This window comes from Otolemur garnettii, unplaced genomic scaffold (genome assembly GCF_000181295.1).
Source record: "Otolemur garnettii isolate 467f Iridium unplaced genomic scaffold, OtoGar3 scaffold00029, whole genome shotgun sequence".
Taxonomy (NCBI): domain Eukaryota; kingdom Metazoa; phylum Chordata; class Mammalia; order Primates; family Galagidae; genus Otolemur; species Otolemur garnettii.
Window position 1 is genome coordinate 16,578,586 of NW_003852424.1, and position 20,007 is coordinate 16,598,592.

Consider the following 20,007-nt stretch of genomic DNA (forward strand, 5'->3'; position numbering starts at 1 on the left):
AAAAAAAAAAAAAAACAACTCTTGGGCTAAAGAGATTCCCCTGCCTCAGCCTCACAGAGTTCTGGGATTATAGGTGTAAGCTACCATACCAGGCCTGTTCAGTTTTTTTTGTTGTTGTTGTTTTTTTAAGAGACAGAGTCTCACTTTGTTGCCTTCAGTGGAGTGCCATGACGTCACAGCAACCTCCAACTCCTGGGCTTAGGCAATTCTCTTGCCTCAGCCTCCTGAGTAGCTTGGACCACAGGCACCCACCACAATCCCCGGCTATTTTTTTGTTTCAGTTTGGCCAGGTTTGAACCCACCACCATCAGTATATGGGGCCGGTGCCCTACTCACTGAGCCACAGGTGCCACCTGAGTATTTTTAACATTTACAACCACAACCTTGTGAGGGTGATGTTATCATGCCCATTTTATGGATGAGGAAACTGAAGCTCAGAAAAGTCAAGGAACTCAAAAGTCAAGGGCTCTAGTCTCCTACTCAATCCCCAAAGTTCAGCCTTGCTCAGTTAACTCCAGAATCTGTGTGGGAGCCAGTAGGACATCAGGAATGTATCATCTATGCCTGACCATGTCTACATGAGGGGGTCAATAATGTGATGACCCAATGCATGTGTGGGTTGGGGATCCCCAAGACCACCCCTTCAGGTTCAATGATTTACTAGAAGGACTCATAGAAGTCAGAAAAACTGTTGAACTCATGGTTATGATTTATTCTAGTGGAAGGTGTCAGTATCTGCTTCTGACACCACTTGTCAGGGCCCAGGACTGGCCAGGTCTACGGGCCCAGCTTAGGTAGGTTCTGGACACAGACCACTAAGCTACCTTGCTCAGGAACAGTTTCTCTTATGTGCTTGAGGGCTATCTACTTTAGCTGGAGAGAGAGAGACAGAGTATCTTAGAGAGAGTAAAGCAGTCTTATTAGAACAGATCTTAGTCTTTAGCAGAGCTTGGTAACCTTCAGCAGAGAGACAAGACAGAGTCAGAGTAAGTGGATCCGGAATATAATGCACATGCTTTTTGACTGCCTTCTCTTCCAACCTAATATAAGACTGATCTTGTGCTGCTCAACACCACAGGTGTAGAGACTGCCAATTCACCAAAGCTCTCATCTCACGAGCTCTCTCATGCTAGTTAGAATTAAATCTCTCTCCATGCCCTTTTCACCAAGGTGTTCCATTACAGGTATTTCCTATAACTCTCACTCCTCCTAGCCATAGTCTATACGGGCTGCTACAGGAAGGATATAGAGCAAAATCAGGAAAGGAAAAAAAGGGCATAGGAAAGTTCAGAAGAAAGTGTCTAGCTGTCCTCTCCTGGTGGAGCCTTATATGCAGCCCTTAAATTCTCCCAGCAACAATGTCTGACAACACATACAAAGTATCTCCAACCAGAAAAGCTCACCTGAACCTCAGTGTCTAGGGTTTTTGTTGGAGAAGCCCCCACGTGGCTCACCTTAGTTTCCTCTCCTCTAGAAGTCAGAATGAAGTAGTGTGGCCCAAAGCCCTGCCATAAACCACATCATAAGACTTACAAGGCTTAAGGCCCCAGGTAACAAAGATACTCTTATCAGGCAAGATTATCGAAGGGTTTATAGATTATCTCTTAGGATCTTGCCAAGAGCCAGTTATTTTTTTGGAATGCACAAGGTTTCAGCACTCAATCCTGCAGAGTTAAACCTTTATTGCACGATTTAAAAGCACTAGGGAAAACAGATGAAATGGGATAAAATCAGGCATGTTAAATGCTTTATTCAACTGATAAAATGTGATAAACATTTAATTTAACCTAATTCAAGGCTGGCAAGGTGGCTCACACCTCTGTAATCCTAGCACTCTAGAAGGCCAAGGCAGGTGAATCCTTTGAGCTCAAGAGTTTGAGATCAGCCTGAGCAAGAGTGAGATCCTGTCTCTACTAAAAATGAAAATCTGAGACAAGAGGATCGCTTGGGCCTAAGAGTTTGAGGTTGCTGTGAGCTATGACTCCGTGCGACTCTACCAAGGGTGACAAAGTGAGACTTTGTGTCAAAAAAAAAACTAATTCAAGGGTAGCACCTATGGCTCAGTGAGTAGGGCACTGGCCCCATATACTGAGGGTGGTGGGTTCAAACTTGGCCCTGGCCACACTGCAACAAAAAAATGACCAGGCGTTGTGGCAGGTGCCTGTGGTCCCAGCTACTCAGGAGGCTGAGACAAGAGATTCAATCACCTAAGCTAAGAGGTTGCTGTGAGCTGTGATGCCATGGCACTCTACCAAGGGCGACAAAGTGAGACTCTGTCTCTAAAATAAAAGAAAAGAAAAGAATTTGGGCTGAGTTAAAGAGACAGAGACAAACTTTCCCTTGAATGGTGGTGTACATTCATGGTATGTGCAATTTTCTTTTCTTTCTTTTTTTTTTTTTAAGAGACAGAGTCTCATTCTGTTACCCTTGGTAGAGTGCCATGGCATCATAGCTCATGGCAACCTCCAGCTCTTGGGCCTACGTGATTCACCTCAGCCTCTGGATTAGCTTGGACTACAGGCACCCACCACAATACCTGGCTATTTTTTGTTGCACTTTGGCTGGGGCCAGGTTAGAACCAGCCACCCTCAGTATATGGGGCCAGAGCCCTACTCACTGAGCCACAGGCGCTGCCAGTATGTGTTCAAGGAAATAAGTTTAGACGTGCTGTTTTCAAGGACTCCTAAGCACCCTAAAGGGACTTATTTACATATCACTGAAATTAAGTGACTAATACCCTAATTAGGGATGTGTGCAATAATGAACAAACCAAGCAAAATGGTGAACATGCGAGTCAGTCTAAGAGCATTTTTGTCCTTTATATGCCATAATTCAATAATTTCAATATGCCTTTGCCTTTAATGTAGATAATTCTATCACTTTTGGTTTTTTTTCTATTAGAAAATGTTGAGAAGCTCATTTGGGGCTCAAAAAGGTGGGGGATAAAGCTGCCCCATTTGAAAGCCAAGGAGGCCTATAATCCTTGCACTCTGGGAGGCTAAGGCAGGAGGATCCCTTGAACTCAGGCGTTCTATACCAGCCTGAGCAAGAGCAAGACCCCATCTCTACTAAAAATAGAACATTTAGCCAGGCTTTTTTTTTTTTTTTGAGACAGAGCCTCAAGCTATCCCCCTGGGTAGAGTGCCATGGCATCACAGCTCACAGCAACCTCCAACTCCTGGGCTCAAGCGAGTCTCCTGCCTCAGCCTCCCAAGTAGCTGGGACTACAGGCGCTCGCCACAGCGCCTGGCCATTTTTTGGTTGCAGCCATCATTGTTGTTTGGCAGGCCCTGGCTGGGGATTCGAACCCACCACCTTAGGTGTATGTGGCTGGCGCCTTAGCTGCTTGAGCCACAGGCACCGAGCCTAGCCAGGCTTTTTGGTGAGCACCTGTAGTCCCAGCTACTCAGGAGCCTGGGGTAGGAGGTTTACCTGAGGCCAGGAGTTTAAGGTTGCCGTGAGGTAGGCTGACACCATGACACTGTACGTGGAGTGACAGAGTGATGCATTAACTCAATCAATCAATCAATCAATGTTTTTTAAAACTGACTTCTATTTTTAAGATAAATAATTAATTAATTAAAATAAATAAAGGGGGTTGCCAAGGTGATTCATACCTGTAATCCTAACACTTTGGGAGACCAAGGCAGGAGGATTGCTTGAGCTCAGGAGTTCAAGACCAACCTAAGCAAGAATGAGATCCCATTTCTACTAAATAGAAAAAAACTAGCCGGGCCATTGTGGCAGGTGTCTGTAGTCCCAGCTACTCAGGGGGCTGAGGCAAGAGGATCTCTTAAGCTTAAGAATTTGAGGTTGCTGTGAGCTGTGATGCTGCATGGCACTCTACCCAGGGTAACAGGTGAGAGTCTGTCTCAATAAATAAATAAATTAATTAATTAATTAAAAAAAGAAAAGAAGGGTGGATTGCTTGTGGCTCAAGTGGCTAAGGCGCCAGCCACATACACCTAAAGTGGCGGGTTCAAATCTAGCCTGGGCCTGCCAAACAATGATGGCTGCAACCAAAAAAAATAGTCGGGCATTCTTGGCAGGCGCCTGTGGTCCCAGCTACTTGGGAGGTGGAGGCAGTAGACTCACTTGAGCCCAGGAGTTGGAGGTTGCTGTGATCTGTGATGCCACAGCACTCTGCCCAGGGGGACAGCTTGAGGCTTTGTCTCAAAAAAAAAAAAAAAAAAAAAGAAAAGAAAGCCAAGGAAACTTGATTGTGAGGTGCTATACATGTGAGGTTTCATGATTGTAACTTAAAAAATACTTGTGTTTGGTGGCACTTGTAGCTCAGTGGGTAGGGCGCTGGCCACATACACCGAGGCTGGCAGGTTCAAACCCAGCCCCAGCCAGCTAAAACAACAATGAGAACTGCACCAGAAAAATAGCTGGGCATTGTGGCGGGCACCTGTAGTCCCAACTACTTAGGAGGCTGAGGCAAGAGAATTGCTTAAGCCCAAGCGTTTGAGATTGTTGTGATCTGTGATGCCACACATTCTACCGAGGGCAACATAGTGAAACTCTGTCTCAAGAAAAGGAAAAAAAAAAAAGAAACTTCTGTTTGTTCCGCGATGATCTAAACAGTGGGTAGATGCCTTCCTCTGGAGTATAGTTCTCCCTCTTGAGAGCCCCTGGTGAGACAGAAATCTTGATTTATAGGCAGAATGGGACATTTTGTCAGCTGAGACACAGATATCAATTTCCAGTGACAGATGTGCTGGACGTTACCATGTCATTGGTCACTTTGTGACTTGTGCCTATATTTACAGAGCAGCTCTCAGAGCTGCAGGTGTTGTTCTGTACACAATTAAAAAGAACTTTGTAACAAATCAGATTGTTCCAACTTTAGAGCCCTCTGAACCCAGACTTATTTAGGTAGGATCTGGACAGCCTTGACAAGACGGGTGGGGCATTTGCCTTTTACCCAACACTCACACCAACTACAGAGAGACCTCCTGATCCAAAGATAATTGGGTTTTCTGAATCTTAAAAATGAATTGAAACTGCGTGAAAGCAGCTGGAGGTGCCATTCACTTCAGTATTCAATGGCCCTTTTGTGACTAACTAGGGGGGAAATATCTCTATAATTTCCTAGTCATTTACCATTTGCTTTCCGCTAAAAACTGGTTTATTTTTCCCTGATGGATGCTGTGAATGTATTCTTCATCATGTTTCTCTTTCTTGGTGTTCGATGTCAGAAAACTTGAGCTAAATTTTTATCTAACCCCTAGAAACATAAACAAACTGTCTTGACATACTTTTATATATTTCTGCTCTATTTGACATTTCTGACATTGGTCTTCTATGTCTCATCCTTAAAACCTTTGTTTTATCTCACTTTGTCACCCTTGGTAGAGTACTATGGAATCACAGCTCACAGCAACCTTAAAATCTTGGGCTCAAGTGATCTGACCTCAGACTCCCAAGTAGCTGAGACTACAGCACCCACCACAATGCCCGACTAGTTTTTTTAGAGATGGGATCTTGCTTTTATTGAAACTGGTCTTGAACTCATGAGTGCAAGCAATCCACCTGCCTTGGCCTCCCGGAGTACTAAGATTCCAGGCTTGTGCCACCATGCCCAGCTCTTTAATTTCATCTTTAAAAGAATAACCATGAGTTTGAAGCAACATGCTGGTGATAAAAAGCCAAAGTTTAGGTTTGAACAGGAGGGAAACATTCATCTGTAAAGATAGGAGAGTAGACAGCTACTCTCCAAGGCAGGAGGCTTGTTTGAGGCCAGGAGTTCAAGACCAGCCTGGGCAACATAGTGAGACTCCACCACTACTACCATTAAAAAATTTTCTAAAATTAGGTGGGTGTGGTGGGATACACCTGTAGTCCCTGCTACTTGGGAGGCTGAGTCAGGAAGATCACATGAGCCAAGGAGTTCAAGGCTGTAGTGAACTATGATGATGCCATTGCACTCAAGCCCGGGTGACAGAGCAAGAACCTCTCTGAAAAAGAAAGAAATGAGCAAACAAACAAAATGATGGGAAAACGGCCCAGAGTCTGATAGAATCTCCTTGCCTCTTGATCTCTGCCATATGAGATCCCTATTCCCCAGGGACAAGTGGAGGGGGTGCATGGCACTGCTTGCCAGGGCTTTGGAGCAGACCTGGGACCTGCCCTCTCCACATAAGAGAAGATTGGATCTGACCTTGGGTGGGTCAAGGTGGGGAACTTTGAACATATGTGCTGGGATATCCCAGAGTGGGGGTTTGCATGCATCCCTGGCCCCATTGCTCTGTCTGGACCTTGGTAACCCCAGCCTCTGCATCCTCTGTCAGCGTCAAGTTCATCAATAAGATCCAATATGTGCACAGCTTGGAAGACCTGGAGCAGCTTATCCCCATGGAGCATGTCCAGATCCCAGAATGCGTCTTGCAGTAAGTGTCCCCGGGCTACCTCCATCCTAACACCCCACCTTCACCCCAAGGCTCCTCCTTGCCCAGTCCCCACAGATGTGGGAAGCCAGCAGTGATGGGAGAAGCACAGACATAAATGGGAACTAGAGCCCACCCATTTTATTACCAGGAGCTTTTCAGGGACCACTCCCAGAGCTGGGGGCCTGAACGAGCAGCTGCAAGTTTGGCTCTTTTTTTAGATAAGCATCACATCAAAAACGCCTCCCTGTTGTTTTATGCCACAGAAAAGTCTCCTTAAGCATTGTTTTTTTAATTGTGGTAAAATACACGTAACATACAATTTACCATCTTAACCATTTTTCAGTGCACAGCTCAACAGCATCAACACACTCACATTGTTGTGCAGCCATCACCACCCTCCCTCTCCAAACTTTCTCATCTTCCCAAACTGAACTCTAACTGCCTGTCCCCTCCCCAGCCCCTGGCACCCACCACTCGACTTTCTGTCTCTGTGAGTCTGACAACTCAAGAAACCTCCTTCTGAGTGGAATCACTCAGGATTTGTCCTTCCGTGTCTGGCTCCTGCCACTAAGCATGATGCCCTCAAGGTCCATCCACGCTGTAGCCTGTGTCAGAGCCTTGTTCCTTTTCATGGCCGAGTGATATCCAATGTGTGGATGGAGCGCGTGTGTTTATTCAGTCATCTGTTGGTGCACACTTGGGTTGTTTTGGCCCTTTGGCTATTGTGAGTAATGTTCCTATGAACAGGGGGGTACAAATATTTCCTGCTTTTGATTCTTCTGAGTATGTGCCTACAAAGTGGGATTGCTGACAACTCATGTTTAAGTTTTTGAGGAACCACTGTACAATTTTCCATGGAGACTACATCAGTTTACATTCTTGGTAGCAATGCACAAGATTTTAAACATCATCTTTCAAATTTCAATTTGTATTCACTTGAGATTGGGCAGTTGTCAACCTAAATTTTAAGAAAGTCCAGGGCAGCACCTATGGCTCAAAGGAGTAGGGTGCCGGCCCCATATGTTGGAGGTGGCTTGTTCAAACCCAGCCCCAGCCAAAAACTGCAAAAAAAAAAAAAAAAAGTCCAAATTTTCTCCTAACACTGATAAAATGGTTGTTTTTCACTCCCATAGTCACATATTCAGAAAATATTAAAAACCTATGTTGTCACGCAGACATCTATAATCAAAAATGAGTCTATTATATTCAATATTTTAAAAATTCAGAAATCTAGGATGGCATCTGTAGCTCAATGGGTAGGGCGCTGGCCACATACAGTGGGGCTGGTGGGTTGGAACCCAGCCCAGGCCAACTAAATAGCCAGGCATTGTAGCAGGTGCCTGTAATCCCAGCAACTTGGGAAGCTGACACAAGAGAATCACTTAAGCCCAAGAGTTTGAGGTTGCTGTGAGCTGTAATGCCACAGCGCTCTATCCAGGGCAACAGCTTGAGACACTGTCTCAAAAAAAATAAAATTCAATAGCCAGGCATTGTGGCAGGCGCCTGTAGTCCCAGCTATTTGGGAGGCTTCTCCTAGTCAAGAGAATCTTCTAAGCCCAAAAGCTGGAGGTTGCTGTAAGCTGTGACGCCACAGCACTCTACTGAGGGTGACAAACTGAAACTCTATCTCTAAAATAAAATAAAATAAAATTGAGAAATGTAGAGGGTCAAAATAATTAGTGGATTATCATGGCTTAATTCTAGTCATAAATAAAAATCCATAATAAACTAGGGAAAACAATTTAAATGAACAAAAACACTTTTTCCTCTGTTCCCAAACAGATGTTTGCTAATATAGATAAAAGTTCTTTTGTAGCTTACCCCCCCAAAACAACAAATAAACTATTTTCCAAGTGTCCTTGTATATGCATCACTTTTAATGGCTACATAATATTCCCCTATCAGGCGAGTATAATTCTTGAGAGGCCACTTCTATGGTTATGAAAGCAGCACATGTGAGGTCAGAGAACAGGACAGTGCAAGGTAGCAGTTTTCAAGCCACAGACCTCTGCTTGTGTTTATAAATAAAGTTTTATTAGCACACCATTATGTCCATTTGTTTACAGGTTATCTGTGGCTGCTTTTGTGCTGCACTAGCAGAGTTGAGTAGTTGTGACAGAGATTGTCTGGTCATTGAAGCAAAAAACATTTAGGTCCTGGGCCTTTGTAGAGAAGGTCTGGCACAGGGACATGTAGATTAACCTATGTCAGGAGGGCATTGCCTTATAATGGCACTGTCACTTAATTCAATCACTAGTGTTGTATTAAGCAAAAAATGTCTGATGAGTCACATCTGCACCAGTGTTGGAATACACTAGCAAAGTAAATGCAGGAAATGTGGGAAAAAGGCAAGAAACTATCAGCTTGGGTTTTATGCATTGCTCTGCAGCCTGGGTTGTCCGTATATGACTATGAGAGTGTTTCTCTGCTCACAAAGAAGAGGAAATTCCGGCTCGGCGCCTGTGGCTCAAGTGGCTGAGGCGCCAGCCACATACACCTAAGGTGGAGGGTTCGAATTCAGCCCGGATCTGCCAAACAACAATGACAGCTGCAACCAAAAAATAGCCGGGCGTTGTGGTGGGCGCCTGTGGTTCCAGCTACTTGGGAGGCGGAGGCAAGAGACTTGCTTGAGCCCAGGAGTTGGAGGTTGCTGTGAGCTGTGAAGCCACAGCACTCTACCCAGGGGAATAGCTTGAGGCTCTGTCTCAAAACAAAAAAAAGAAGAGGAAATTCCCCCCAAAGTGTATCTACCTGGGGAAAAGAGGTTTGTATCTGACACCCTTTTCTACCTTTCAGATATGAGGAGGAAAGACTCAAGGCCAGGAGAGAGAGGTACGTGTAGAGTGCCCTCTGCCAGGGCTGGGGGCGGGCCTGGGTCTTCATGTTGGGGATGCCCAGGGATTTCCACTCAGCAAGAACCAATGTCCTGTGCACAGTTCAAGATCCTTCCCTTCTGGTGAGGGCTTTAGAGTTAGACCTGGGTTCATGACACCTCAGGAACAAAGTAACCAACTTGCCAAAAAGGATGGGTACAAACTTCATGCTCAATAAAGAATAATTGCCGGCCAGGTGGGGTGTCTCACGCCTGAATCCTAGCATTCTGGGAGGCCAAGGCAGGTGCCTAAGGTCACAGGTTGGAGCCTGAGCCAGAGTGAGAGGTTGTCTCTAAAAATAGCCAGGCATTGTAGCAGGCACCCATAGTCCGACCTACCTGGGAAGCTGAGGCAAGAGAATCGCTTGAGCCCAAGAGTTTGAGGTTGCTGTGAAATATGCCACAGCACTCTATCTTTCCTGGGCCAGGGCAAAGAATAAACAAACCATAGTGGGAATGGTGGGGAATGAGAAAATAAGACACACGAGAGAGAAAGATCACACAAGAGATGAAGGTGATGGGGCCAGGAGTTCTGGCAGGGCTGATGGCTGCAGCCAGCACCAAACCTTGTGAGCAGCTTTATTTATATAGTACCTAAACTAGGTTGCTATACTAACAATGTTGCAAATGAGCAGAGAAAGTGGTGATACTTTCATCTACAAAGTTGAGGGGCAGTAATAGTATATGGGGTAAAGATTAACTTATGGAGAGAAGGCTATGTGCTTTTGGCAACAGATAGGAAAGTTCACAGAAGCTATGTGACCTCTGGCAGAGGGAGTAAGGAGAAAGAACTATTATTGTTTTAGGCAGGGAGGAGAAGCAGTTTGGGGGTTGTTCCTTGAACACACCTCCCAGGCTGTGGGGGTCTTGCCACCTCACAATCTTCTGTACTCCACATCTACTCAGGGCAACAAAGTGAGACTCTGTCTCAAAAAAAAAAAAAGAAAGAAAGAAAGAAAGAAAGAATAATTGTCATCATGGTAACATCAAGTTCTCCTTTGAAGCCTGTTACTCCCTCGTGACAGACACAGAAATGCACCCTCACTAACTTGCTGGCCCGTGTCCATTGAGAGCACAGCCATTATAGTCGCACACAGAATTTCAGGACTATTCTGGCCTTGACCAGTTACGGAGTTACCATACCATCTCCTGGGTACTTTTGAATTCCCTCTGAGAGCTAGGACGGGTGAGGATTCCTATCAGCATCTTTCAACCTGGGAATCTGCGGCTCAGAGAGGGCAAGGTACTGCCCAAGGCCACATAGCAAGTCCATGAGTGAACTGAGGCTTTCTGTGGTTCAGAAGTATTTATCATGCCATCCCTGATGCCAGCCTGGAAGGAAACAGAGGCAAATAAGACAGAGTCCTGATTCTGGAAGTTTTCTCAAATAGCATAGGAGAGGGACACCTCACTGGACATGGAAAACAGGACCCAGAATTAAGGGAAAAGCAGAGAGCCCAGTGGGGAGCTGAGACCCCTCAGCCCAGCCTGGCTGGTCTCTCCCTTGACACCTCACTCTTTGTGTACACAGCGCGAGGCCTCAGCCAGAGTTTGTCCTGCCCAGTTCCGAAGAGAGGACAGAGGCAGCAGCAGTGGAGAACAGGTAAGTGTGCAAGTGACTATGGGGCAAGACCAGGGGCTACCAAGGCCCCAGGAGCAGAAAATAGAAGTAGGCACTGCCTTAGCCTCGGAACAAGGTAAGATACACAATCGCATGGTCTCCACATCACTGAGTGGGTCCAGCTGCATTCAACAACCCGAGAGCTGCAGGGGTTGACCCACCTCAATGGACTTTTCCCGGGAGGGGCTGCCCTCAAACTGTTCTGTGAGTACCCACAGAAGTCAAAACCCGAGTGTTGGGGCAGGAGGGTCCCCACACAGAGTGAGAAGTCAAGTGTACTTGTCACTGGTTTTCCCCAAACTCCACCTTCAGCCAGAGTGACTCAGAACAGCATGAACATCTCAGCCCTGCTCTGTCCTAACTGTGACTTCACACACATCCATAACCCCCTGGGCCTCAGTGCTGTCACCCATAAAGTGGAGATGACCACAGGGCCATGTGAGGATTGAATAAAAGAACCCACATTAATGCTCATAACGTCTCACTGAGTTCAAGGCGGAGCCCACAGAAATGTCCAATAAAAGTTACAGTGATGTTATCCTCCCTTAATCAGATGTTATCATAATGATGAAAGGTGACTTTTGTCCGAGCCCCAACAGATAGATTCAGCTTCCCCAAGTCTGGCATGCCTTAAGCAACAGTGTTTTTCTGTTTGTTTGTTTGTTTGTTTGTTTTTTAAGAAAGGGTCTTACTCTGCCACCCTGGGTAGAGTGCCGTGGTGTCACCACTCACAGCAACTTCAAACTCTTGGGCTCAGGCAATCTCTTTGCCTCAGCCTCCTGAGTAGCTGGGACTACAGGTGCCCGCCACACTGTATGCCTGCTTCATACCAGATCAAGATGAAGCAGTGTCAGCCCTCATGGGGCTCACAGCCTCCACCAACAGGTAGAAAATGCCCAGGTATCCAAAACTAGGCAAATAATAACTCCAGGCCCCCTTCTGTCTCCCACAGATCTGCTCCAGCCACAGAAGATCAAGAAACAAGGTGAGTATGACACAGTTCTGGTGCCTTCTTCATTTTATTTAATTTATTTTATTTTATTTGAGACAGAGTCTCACTGTGTCACCCTCAGTAGAGTGCCATGGCGTCACAGTTCACAGCAACCTCAAACTCTTGGGCTTAAGCAATTCTCTTGCCTCTGCTTCCCAAGTAGCTGGGACTACCGGCGCCCATCATAATACCTAGCTATTTTCTTGTTGCAGTTGTTTAGCTAGCTCGGGCTGGGTTCAAACCTGCCAGGCTCGGTGCATGTGGCCAGCTCCATAACCACTGTTCTATGCATGCCGAGCCTTGGTGCTTTTTTCAAAATGTCCTAAGTGGAGGGCCAGTCATGGTGGCTCGATCCTGTAATCTCAAATGTCCTAAGTGGAGGGCTGGGCATGGTGGCTCAATCCTGTAATCCCCTCATGCCTGTAATCCCAGCACTTGGGAGGCTGAGGCAAGAGAATTGCTATAGCCCAAGAGTTTGAGGTTGCTGTGAGATATGATGCCATGGCACTCTACCAAGGGTGACAAAGTAAGACTCTGTCTTAAAAAAAAAAAAAAATGTCCTAAGTGGAGCCTAGACCCAGGACAATTACCCCATGACTTATTTGGGGTAAGGGATGCTACAGCCAGGAGTCAGGGAGGTGGCAGTTACCACAACCAGTTGAGCAGCTCCTGCACATTTCCTGGGGGCACCTTGATATAGGCCAGGATGCAAAAGAGGCCCAGAGATATGCAAGGGTCCCCTAAAGCCCATAGCCTGCCCTGTGTCAGGGATTCCCAAGACCCTCAGGCACAGTAATTTGCTAGAACTCAGCAAAACTATTGTGCTCACAGTTATGGCTTATTACAGTGAAAGGATAAAGTTGAAAATTAGCAAACAGAAGAGGTGTAGATGGTAGGGTTCAGGAGACCAGGCAGAAACTTCCAGGTGTCCTCTCCCAGTGGCTCTTCATTCTCCCAGCAGGAATATATGTCAATACACACAAAAGCACTGGCAACCAAGGAGGCTTACCTGAGCCTTGGTGTAAGGGTTTTTAGTGACAGTCAACTACATAGACATGGATGACTGTCCACATGGCTGATCTTACTTAAGCCGTCAACTGCTCCAGAGGTCAAGCTGACACCATACGGCCCAAGTCACCACCCTAAATCACATCGTTAGCGTAGACTATCTGACATGACCCAAGGTGTCCAAGTAAACAATGACACTGAAACTCTTACCAAGCAGGACACACTGAGGCAGTGGTTCTCAACCTTCCTAATGCCGCAACCCTTTACTACAGTTCCTCATGTTGTGGTGACCCCCAACCATAAAATTATTTTCGTTGCTACTTCATAACTGTAATTTTGCTACTATTATGAATTGTAATGTAAATATCTGATATGCAGGATGGTCTTAGCAACCCCTGTGAAAGGGTCCTTCAACCCCCAAAGGGGTCATGACCCACAGGTTGAGAACTGCTGCGCTAAGGGTTTAGCAATTACTCCCAGGATCCAGGAAAAGGTCAAACTTTTCTTTGGAATGTGTAAAGTTTATCTTTAACTACACACTCACACAAATCGGTAAGATGGCTGGACACATGCCTTAGTACCTGCCTGACACAGAAAACCCCAGGCTGAAAAATACACTTCAAAAATAGTCCTTTTTTAAACTTCAAAAATAGTATTGCCTCAGAGGCACTGAGTAGAATTAAGTTCTCAATGCATTTCTGAAAAGACCACCTCAACCCAAGCCCTCTGGAGATGAGTTCACATCCTCAAACACAGAACATACAAGGAAATCATCCACCATGAGTGAAAAATCAGCAGATACAACACATAGAGGAAGAACACCCCACTCTGGGAGATGTTCTTCTCCTGGACATCCCACTACAAAAGCTTAGGATGGAGATGATAAAATAAGCATGTTTAAAAAAATTAGTAACATAGAAGAAGGAATTATAGGAAGTGATGGATGAATAGATGAGTGGATGGAACGGTGGGTAGGTGAATTGATGCGTGGAAAGATGGATGGGAATATGGGTGGTTGAATGATGGATGGATGAGTAGGTGGGTGGGTAGATGGATGAATGATGGGTGGATTGATGGATGGGTGGACAGATGGATGAGTAGGTGGGTGAATGAATGGGTGGATGGATGATGGGTGGATTGATGAATAGGTGGATGAATGGACAGATGGGTTGAAGCCTCCTTCCAGTCTAATTGAGAGCACAAGTCTCAAGGGTCTGTTTTGCTGGGGCACCAGAAAGGAGGTCCTCTTCAGAGCCTCACTTGGAAAGTGGGTGGGCAGGCCCTAAAGACCAAGTACGTTCTTGCTGTTTAAAGTTCCCCAAAACCAAGTGAGATCATTTTTTTTATTTGCACATAAGTGGAAGAACATTTTCCACTTTTAATAATAACAACGGTGGCCTATATTTCTTTCTAGCATGTCCTGAAGTGATACAAGTATAGAGAAGGACACAAAAGAAGATTCCAGATGTCAGGAAACCTTCGTAAGACGCCCTTGGCCCTGGATCTCATCCCTCTTCATCTCAAGTCCCAATCTTCTGAGGGTGCCAGTTCCCTCCACTCATCTCTGAAACTCAATGTTCTTTTTAGCTGCTTGAAAACATTTTTAAAAAAAACTATGCAGTATTCATGCATTCCAGACAAGGGCCGGGTCTGGGTTCTCCACCTCTCCACACTCACGAGCTCTTAGGCCTGGAAAGTGAGAACTGCAGGGTGTGGACCACGTGGCCCCCAGCGGCCTCTGTTCCTGCTCTCAGCCCTGCAGTGCCCTCAGACACACCACATGCTGTCCCAGCTGGCCCCTGGCCAGCACCAGGCACAAATTTCAAGACCCTTCTCCTGCTTGTCACCTGTAAGCTATCCTAGGTTGGAGCCACAGACACACCCCTATCCCCGGCACTCTAGCTGGGTTTGCATTTGTTCGTGTGCCTTTCCTTCCAGAACACAGCGCTGGGCCTAGAAGCTCAGCTCCTTCCCTCCCCGTTGCAGGGCCATGTCCAGGGCCACTTCCCAGCCTACAACCTTCTGTCCAAAATTCACACCCATGGTTTTTCACTGGACCTTCCCCCTTTGCCTCTAATAACACCTACCTTCTCTGGGACCATCAGAGCCCCCAGCACAAGTGAGACCTGCTGCTAGTCATTCTTGTCTTACCATTGCAGAATGATACCCCACCAATTTAGAATATTCTCTAACCCCTTTAACTCAGATGCCACACACCACAGGGCAATCCAAACCAGTACCTCCAACCAAGCGAATAAGGTGTGCCCACCTCACCACTCCCCCACCCAAAGAGGCTGGCTCCAAAGTGGAAGGGCCCAGAAGCAGGAAGATACAGGGTATTAGACGTTCAAGTGTTTTGAACATCACCTGGGAAAATCGCAGTGGGGGACTGGCTGTAGCCACCTGGACTCCAAGCCGGGAGCAGCAGGTCCTCACTCAGAAGGAAGATTGACTCCTGGATGAAAGACAGACTTTTCTAATGTGGTCCAAACACTATCACCCAGTCAGGTGGCATCTAGAAGCAGTGAGCTCCCCATCTCTGGAGGCATTTAAGAAAAGGCTGGCAATGTTTGCAGAAAGTGGTATGGGAGGTCCCCTCTAATCCTGGGTTGTCTCCATGTCTATGAAACTAAGCAAAACTGGAGCAGGCACACTCTCCAGGCCCCTTTTCCTGGCTTTGCAGTTGTCTTCTTGGCAAGTGCTTTTGAGGTTCAGTTGACCAGCGTCACAATTTACTGAGTTTCTTGGCCTCAGTGGAAATGTTGAGAGCTTCCCCACCAGGAACGGCAAGGAGGTATGTTTTGGATTATCCCAATGAATGGAAGGGAACTGGTGGCATTTAATCCTGAGGGGCAGGGATGAGGAACAATTTGCTGTTATGGAACAGGGACCTGGACATCCCACTACAAAAGCCAGCAGTACCCACCTACAGCAAGCCAGGGTTTCTGAGGGGTCTTGGGCCTGCAAGCCCCACTGTGGAGGTACTGGCTGTGCCAGGGACATCTCTAGTCCCATCATCATCCTAGTGAGGCTGGGACATTTGAGGATCTGGTGGGTTTTTTTAAATTTATGTTTCCCAAATGTCAAATAAAGAACAAAGGCAGGGATGGTGTCCTGGGGTCAGAGCAGTGGCTAGTGGATGGATGGGCCTCTCTTGCTGCTCTCCAGAAGACCTGGCTACCCTGGGGCCCTGCCCATGGCGCCTGCTTTTACAAAAGGTGCTCTGTGAATCTGTCTGGCTGCCCAGATCCACCTGAGGTCGACATATGACCCAGAAGGCCCCAAACTCCTACCCCAATAAATGGCATCTCTGCCTCAGCCAACACAAGATGACAGATGCTGATCCTTTTGTAGTTCATAAGGATGACGATTGGGTTTTCATTCACATGCGTGAGATGTGCCTCCCACAAACCTTGTTACGATGTCAGCACATTACCCATCTGATGTTAAGAAGAAAAAAATGACAGACGCCATCAGACCACTCTGAGGACAGAGCCTCTGGCAGATGCCAGCCAGGCCTGGCCACCACCATGGTTTGTCTCTCGTGACCAAAGGGATATTGTTCCAGCATGAATCTTTCTCCCCCAATAATGACAATAACTCCTGAGCTTTGATCTTCCTTGAAGACCAGGGCCTTCTCCAAGCCAAGTGAAAGAGCCAGAGGTGGGAACAGACTCATTCTACCCAACTGGACAATTAATTATTGTGCCTATAGTGGCAGCGATGTGACAAATAAGGCCCTACCCACCCTCAAGGCACCTGTTCGCTGAAGAGTCTGGCCCCACAAGAGAGCCTAATGGGGACCACTTGTGATGTCATGGCCCACCCACTGCCCCTGCAGATCACCAGCGCAGCAACAGACTATGGGCAAGGAGGACCTCAACTCAGTTGCAGCAAACAGACGCTCCAGAGCAGAAGGAGCCCCTCCCCCCAGAAAGGCTACAAGCCTTTGCCTCTGGGCTGGTGTCCACCTGTCACCAGTTTGGATAGCTCTGTTCAAATAGAGCCACCATCCCCAGGTGGGCCACTTCTGCACCATCCAAAGATCAACTATGACAGATCTGTATCTGGGGGTAGGGGAAACAGTTCTGGACAAAATGCAACAGACCCTGAACGCTTGCCCTAAAGAAATGTTTGATTTCTCTCTGGTGACACATGGGATGTGTCTTTAAAATTTCCCCCAAAGTCATAGCTCGCACGCCCAGCCCTCCTCCCATGGCAAGTTTTGTGGTTTTTCAAAACGAGAAACAATCATGATTACTGTTGTGATGTGAAGACATCATCTCCATGAGCTCTGGAGGATTTTTATGTGAAATAAACAAACTGTCACTGAGAAGGGAGGTCTGTGAGGAAGATCATTATTTTTAAATGTTAATGAATATTTTAAATTCTTCTCAGTTGTCATGTATAATGGGGTAAATATTATTAATAACTGCAATGAATTTAACCAGAAGAATCTTCTGTTCTTTTTGTTTGTTTGTTTTTTGAGATAGAGTCTCACTAAGTTGCGCTTGGTAGAGTGTCATGGCGTCCCAGCTCATAGCAACCTCCAACTCTTGGGCTCAAGCAATTCTCTTGCCTCAGCCTCCCAAGGAGCTGGGACTACAGGCACCCGCCACAATGCTCGGCTATTTTTTGTTGCAGTTGTCATTGTTGTTTAGCTGGCCCGGGCCGGGTTCAAACCCACCACCCTCCATGTATGTGGCTGGCAACATAACCACTGTGCTATGGGCACCAAGCTTCCTCTGTTCTTTTTAAGAGTGACAGGAGATCTTGAAACCAATACATTTCATTTGGGGGCTCTCACCCACTTCTGGGTATAGGTCTCAGCTCCGTGGGTCAGCAGCTGTTTGAACTCAGGCAAGCCCATCATGGCCATGACAACCCAAAACAAGTGACTAAGGCAAAGATCTCAATCACTGGAGGTTTAAAAAGCCAGAGTTTGAAGATGTGCCTAGGGTAAAACACAAACCACAGAAGTATCTATGATCTTTGCTCTCTGTTTTTTGTTTGTTTGTTTGAGACAGTCTCACTATGTCACCCTCCATAGAGTACTGTGCGCATCACAGCTCACAGCAACCTCAAACTCTTGGGCTTAAGTGATTCTCTTGCCTCAGCCTCCCAAGCAGCCAAGACTACAGGCGCCTGCCACAATGCCTGGCTATTTTTTTGTTGTAGTTGTCATTGTTGTTTAGCAGGCCTGGGCTGGGCTCAAACCCGCCAGCCTCACAGTGCCATACTCCCTGAGCTACAGGCACTGAGCTGATCTTTGCTCTCTGAAGAGGGACTTGGGAACTTAGTATTTAACAGGAGAGAGTTTACAGAAAGAAAAAGAAGGGTGGGGTTATAAGCAGCAAGGCAAATGGTTACAATCTGTGAGACTTTAGTTCAGGAGTCCTCAAACTTTTTAAACAGGGGGCCAGTTCACTGTCCCTTAGACTGTTGGAGGGCCAGCCTGCAGGCCCTGGGACGAGGTGGCTACTAAGCAGAATAGGCAGCAGCAGCAAAAACACCCGGTGGGCCGCATGTGGCCCACGAGCCATAGTTTGAGGACACCTGCTTTAGTTAATGCCCAGGAAATCTACATTTCACATAAGATAAGGCAAATGTTAGAAGAGAACAAGGGAGTGAAGGAGGAATCTATTTATTTATTTATTTTTTAGAGACAGAGTCTCACTTTGTCCCCCTCAGTAGAGTGATACGGCGTCATAGCTCACAGCCACCTCAAACTCTTGGGTTTAAGCGATTCTCTTGCCTCAGCCTCCCAGGACTACAGATGCCTGCCCCAGTGCCCAGCTATATTTAGAGATGGGGTCTCACTCTTGCTCAGGTTGGTCTCAAACTCGTGAGCTCAGGTAATGCACCTTCCTCAGCCTCCCAAGTGCTAGGTATAGGCGTGAGCCACCATGCATGGTGGAAGATTCAATTTTTGGATGTCCCTGGGTAGGTGGAAGGAGGAATGACTGATCTTGTCTTCTGTTTTGCACCTGAAAAGATAAACTTGTAACCAGCCTCATTAGCGTGGAATCCAATAGACTTTAGTTTTCTGAGCTAGACTTAGCCTGAAGACCTAAAGTTACAATTTGCATGTTATTATGTATGAAGAATTTCTTTATGAATGATCTGTTGGGGCATCCCTTGTGATGCCTCAGGCCTTTTACCTTTCTATGCATGGAGGACCCTGCTAATGCATAATGTTCATAATGTTCATAACAGATATTCATCTGGAATGGGGTACTGCATGTCTTAGCCTCCAGGTTTGATCTTCTCTTTTGCATAAGGAGTTGGGAGTGGTCCTGAGATTTTCATTTTCATGATAGGCTGCATCCCTCAGCCTTTGATGGGTACAGTGATTAAAAGAGGTCCTTGACCAAACTGTAGCAAGGGTCTTCTGAACCCGAGTAATCCCAGTCCTTGGGCATGCCCTCCAAGAGCCCATTTGCAGCAAGAATTCTGCCTGTTAGGTAGATAGTTAGGATTCCGGCTCTCCTGGAGAAACGGGACAAAGGCAGACCCCCACTCCACCCCAGGCTCCCATCTCAGTGCTGCCCACCTTAATCCTACCCCAAGCAATTGCCTACACTTGGGCAGGAGGGAACACCCTACCAATCTACCAACCAGAACTTAGTTTTCCAACTGCAAAAGGATGCAGAGGCTTACAGGTTATAGGTGGGTTTAAAGATTCTTTGATTTGTAATTGGTTAAGGAGATGAAGCTTTGTCTAAAGCCTTGGAGTGTTTTAAGATAAGAAAGTTATTAATCAGCTCAGTGCCTGTAGCACAGGGGTTACTGCACCAGCCACATACACGAGGTTGGCAGGTTCCCACCCAGCCTGGGCCAGCTGAAACAACAATGACAACTGCAACAGAAAACAGCGGAGCCTTGTGGTGGGTGCCTATAGTCCCAGCTACTCGAGAGGCTAAGGCAAGACAATCACTTAAGCCCAAGAGTTGGAGACTTCGGCTCGGCGCCTGTGGCTCAAGCGGCTAAGGCGCCAGCTACATACACCCAAGGTGGCGGGTTCGAATCCCCAGCCCAGGTCCGCCAAACAACAAGGATGGCTGCAACCAAAAAATGGCCAGGCCTTGTGGCGGGCGCCTGTGGTCCCAGCTACTTGGGAGGC

At 46.7% G+C, this 20,007-nt stretch overlaps 1 protein-coding gene and 1 non-coding gene across 2 annotated transcripts in view; both read left to right on the top strand.

The window, feature by feature from the left end:
• The window catches only part of ATCAY (ATCAY, caytaxin), a 45,393-nt gene extending 31,085 nt beyond the window's left edge, over positions 1 to 14,308 (top strand). Inside the window, exons 8-12 of the mRNA XM_023512606.1 lie at positions 6,294 to 6,392; positions 9,189 to 9,224; positions 10,796 to 10,867; positions 11,838 to 11,870; positions 14,299 to 14,308. Coding sequence (XP_023368374.1) covers positions 6,294 to 6,392; positions 9,189 to 9,224; positions 10,796 to 10,867; positions 11,838 to 11,870; positions 14,299 to 14,308 — 250 coding nt within the window. The remainder of the gene's footprint in view (positions 1 to 6,293; positions 6,393 to 9,188; positions 9,225 to 10,795; positions 10,868 to 11,837; positions 11,871 to 14,298) is intronic.
• A 1,918-nt stretch (positions 14,309 to 16,226) lies between these two features.
• On the top strand, positions 16,227 to 16,330 carry LOC111724992. The gene has a single exon (XR_002773186.1). It is a non-coding gene; the product is annotated as a small nucleolar RNA U13 (small nucleolar RNA).
• Positions 16,331 to 20,007: the final 3,677 nt, after the last annotated feature.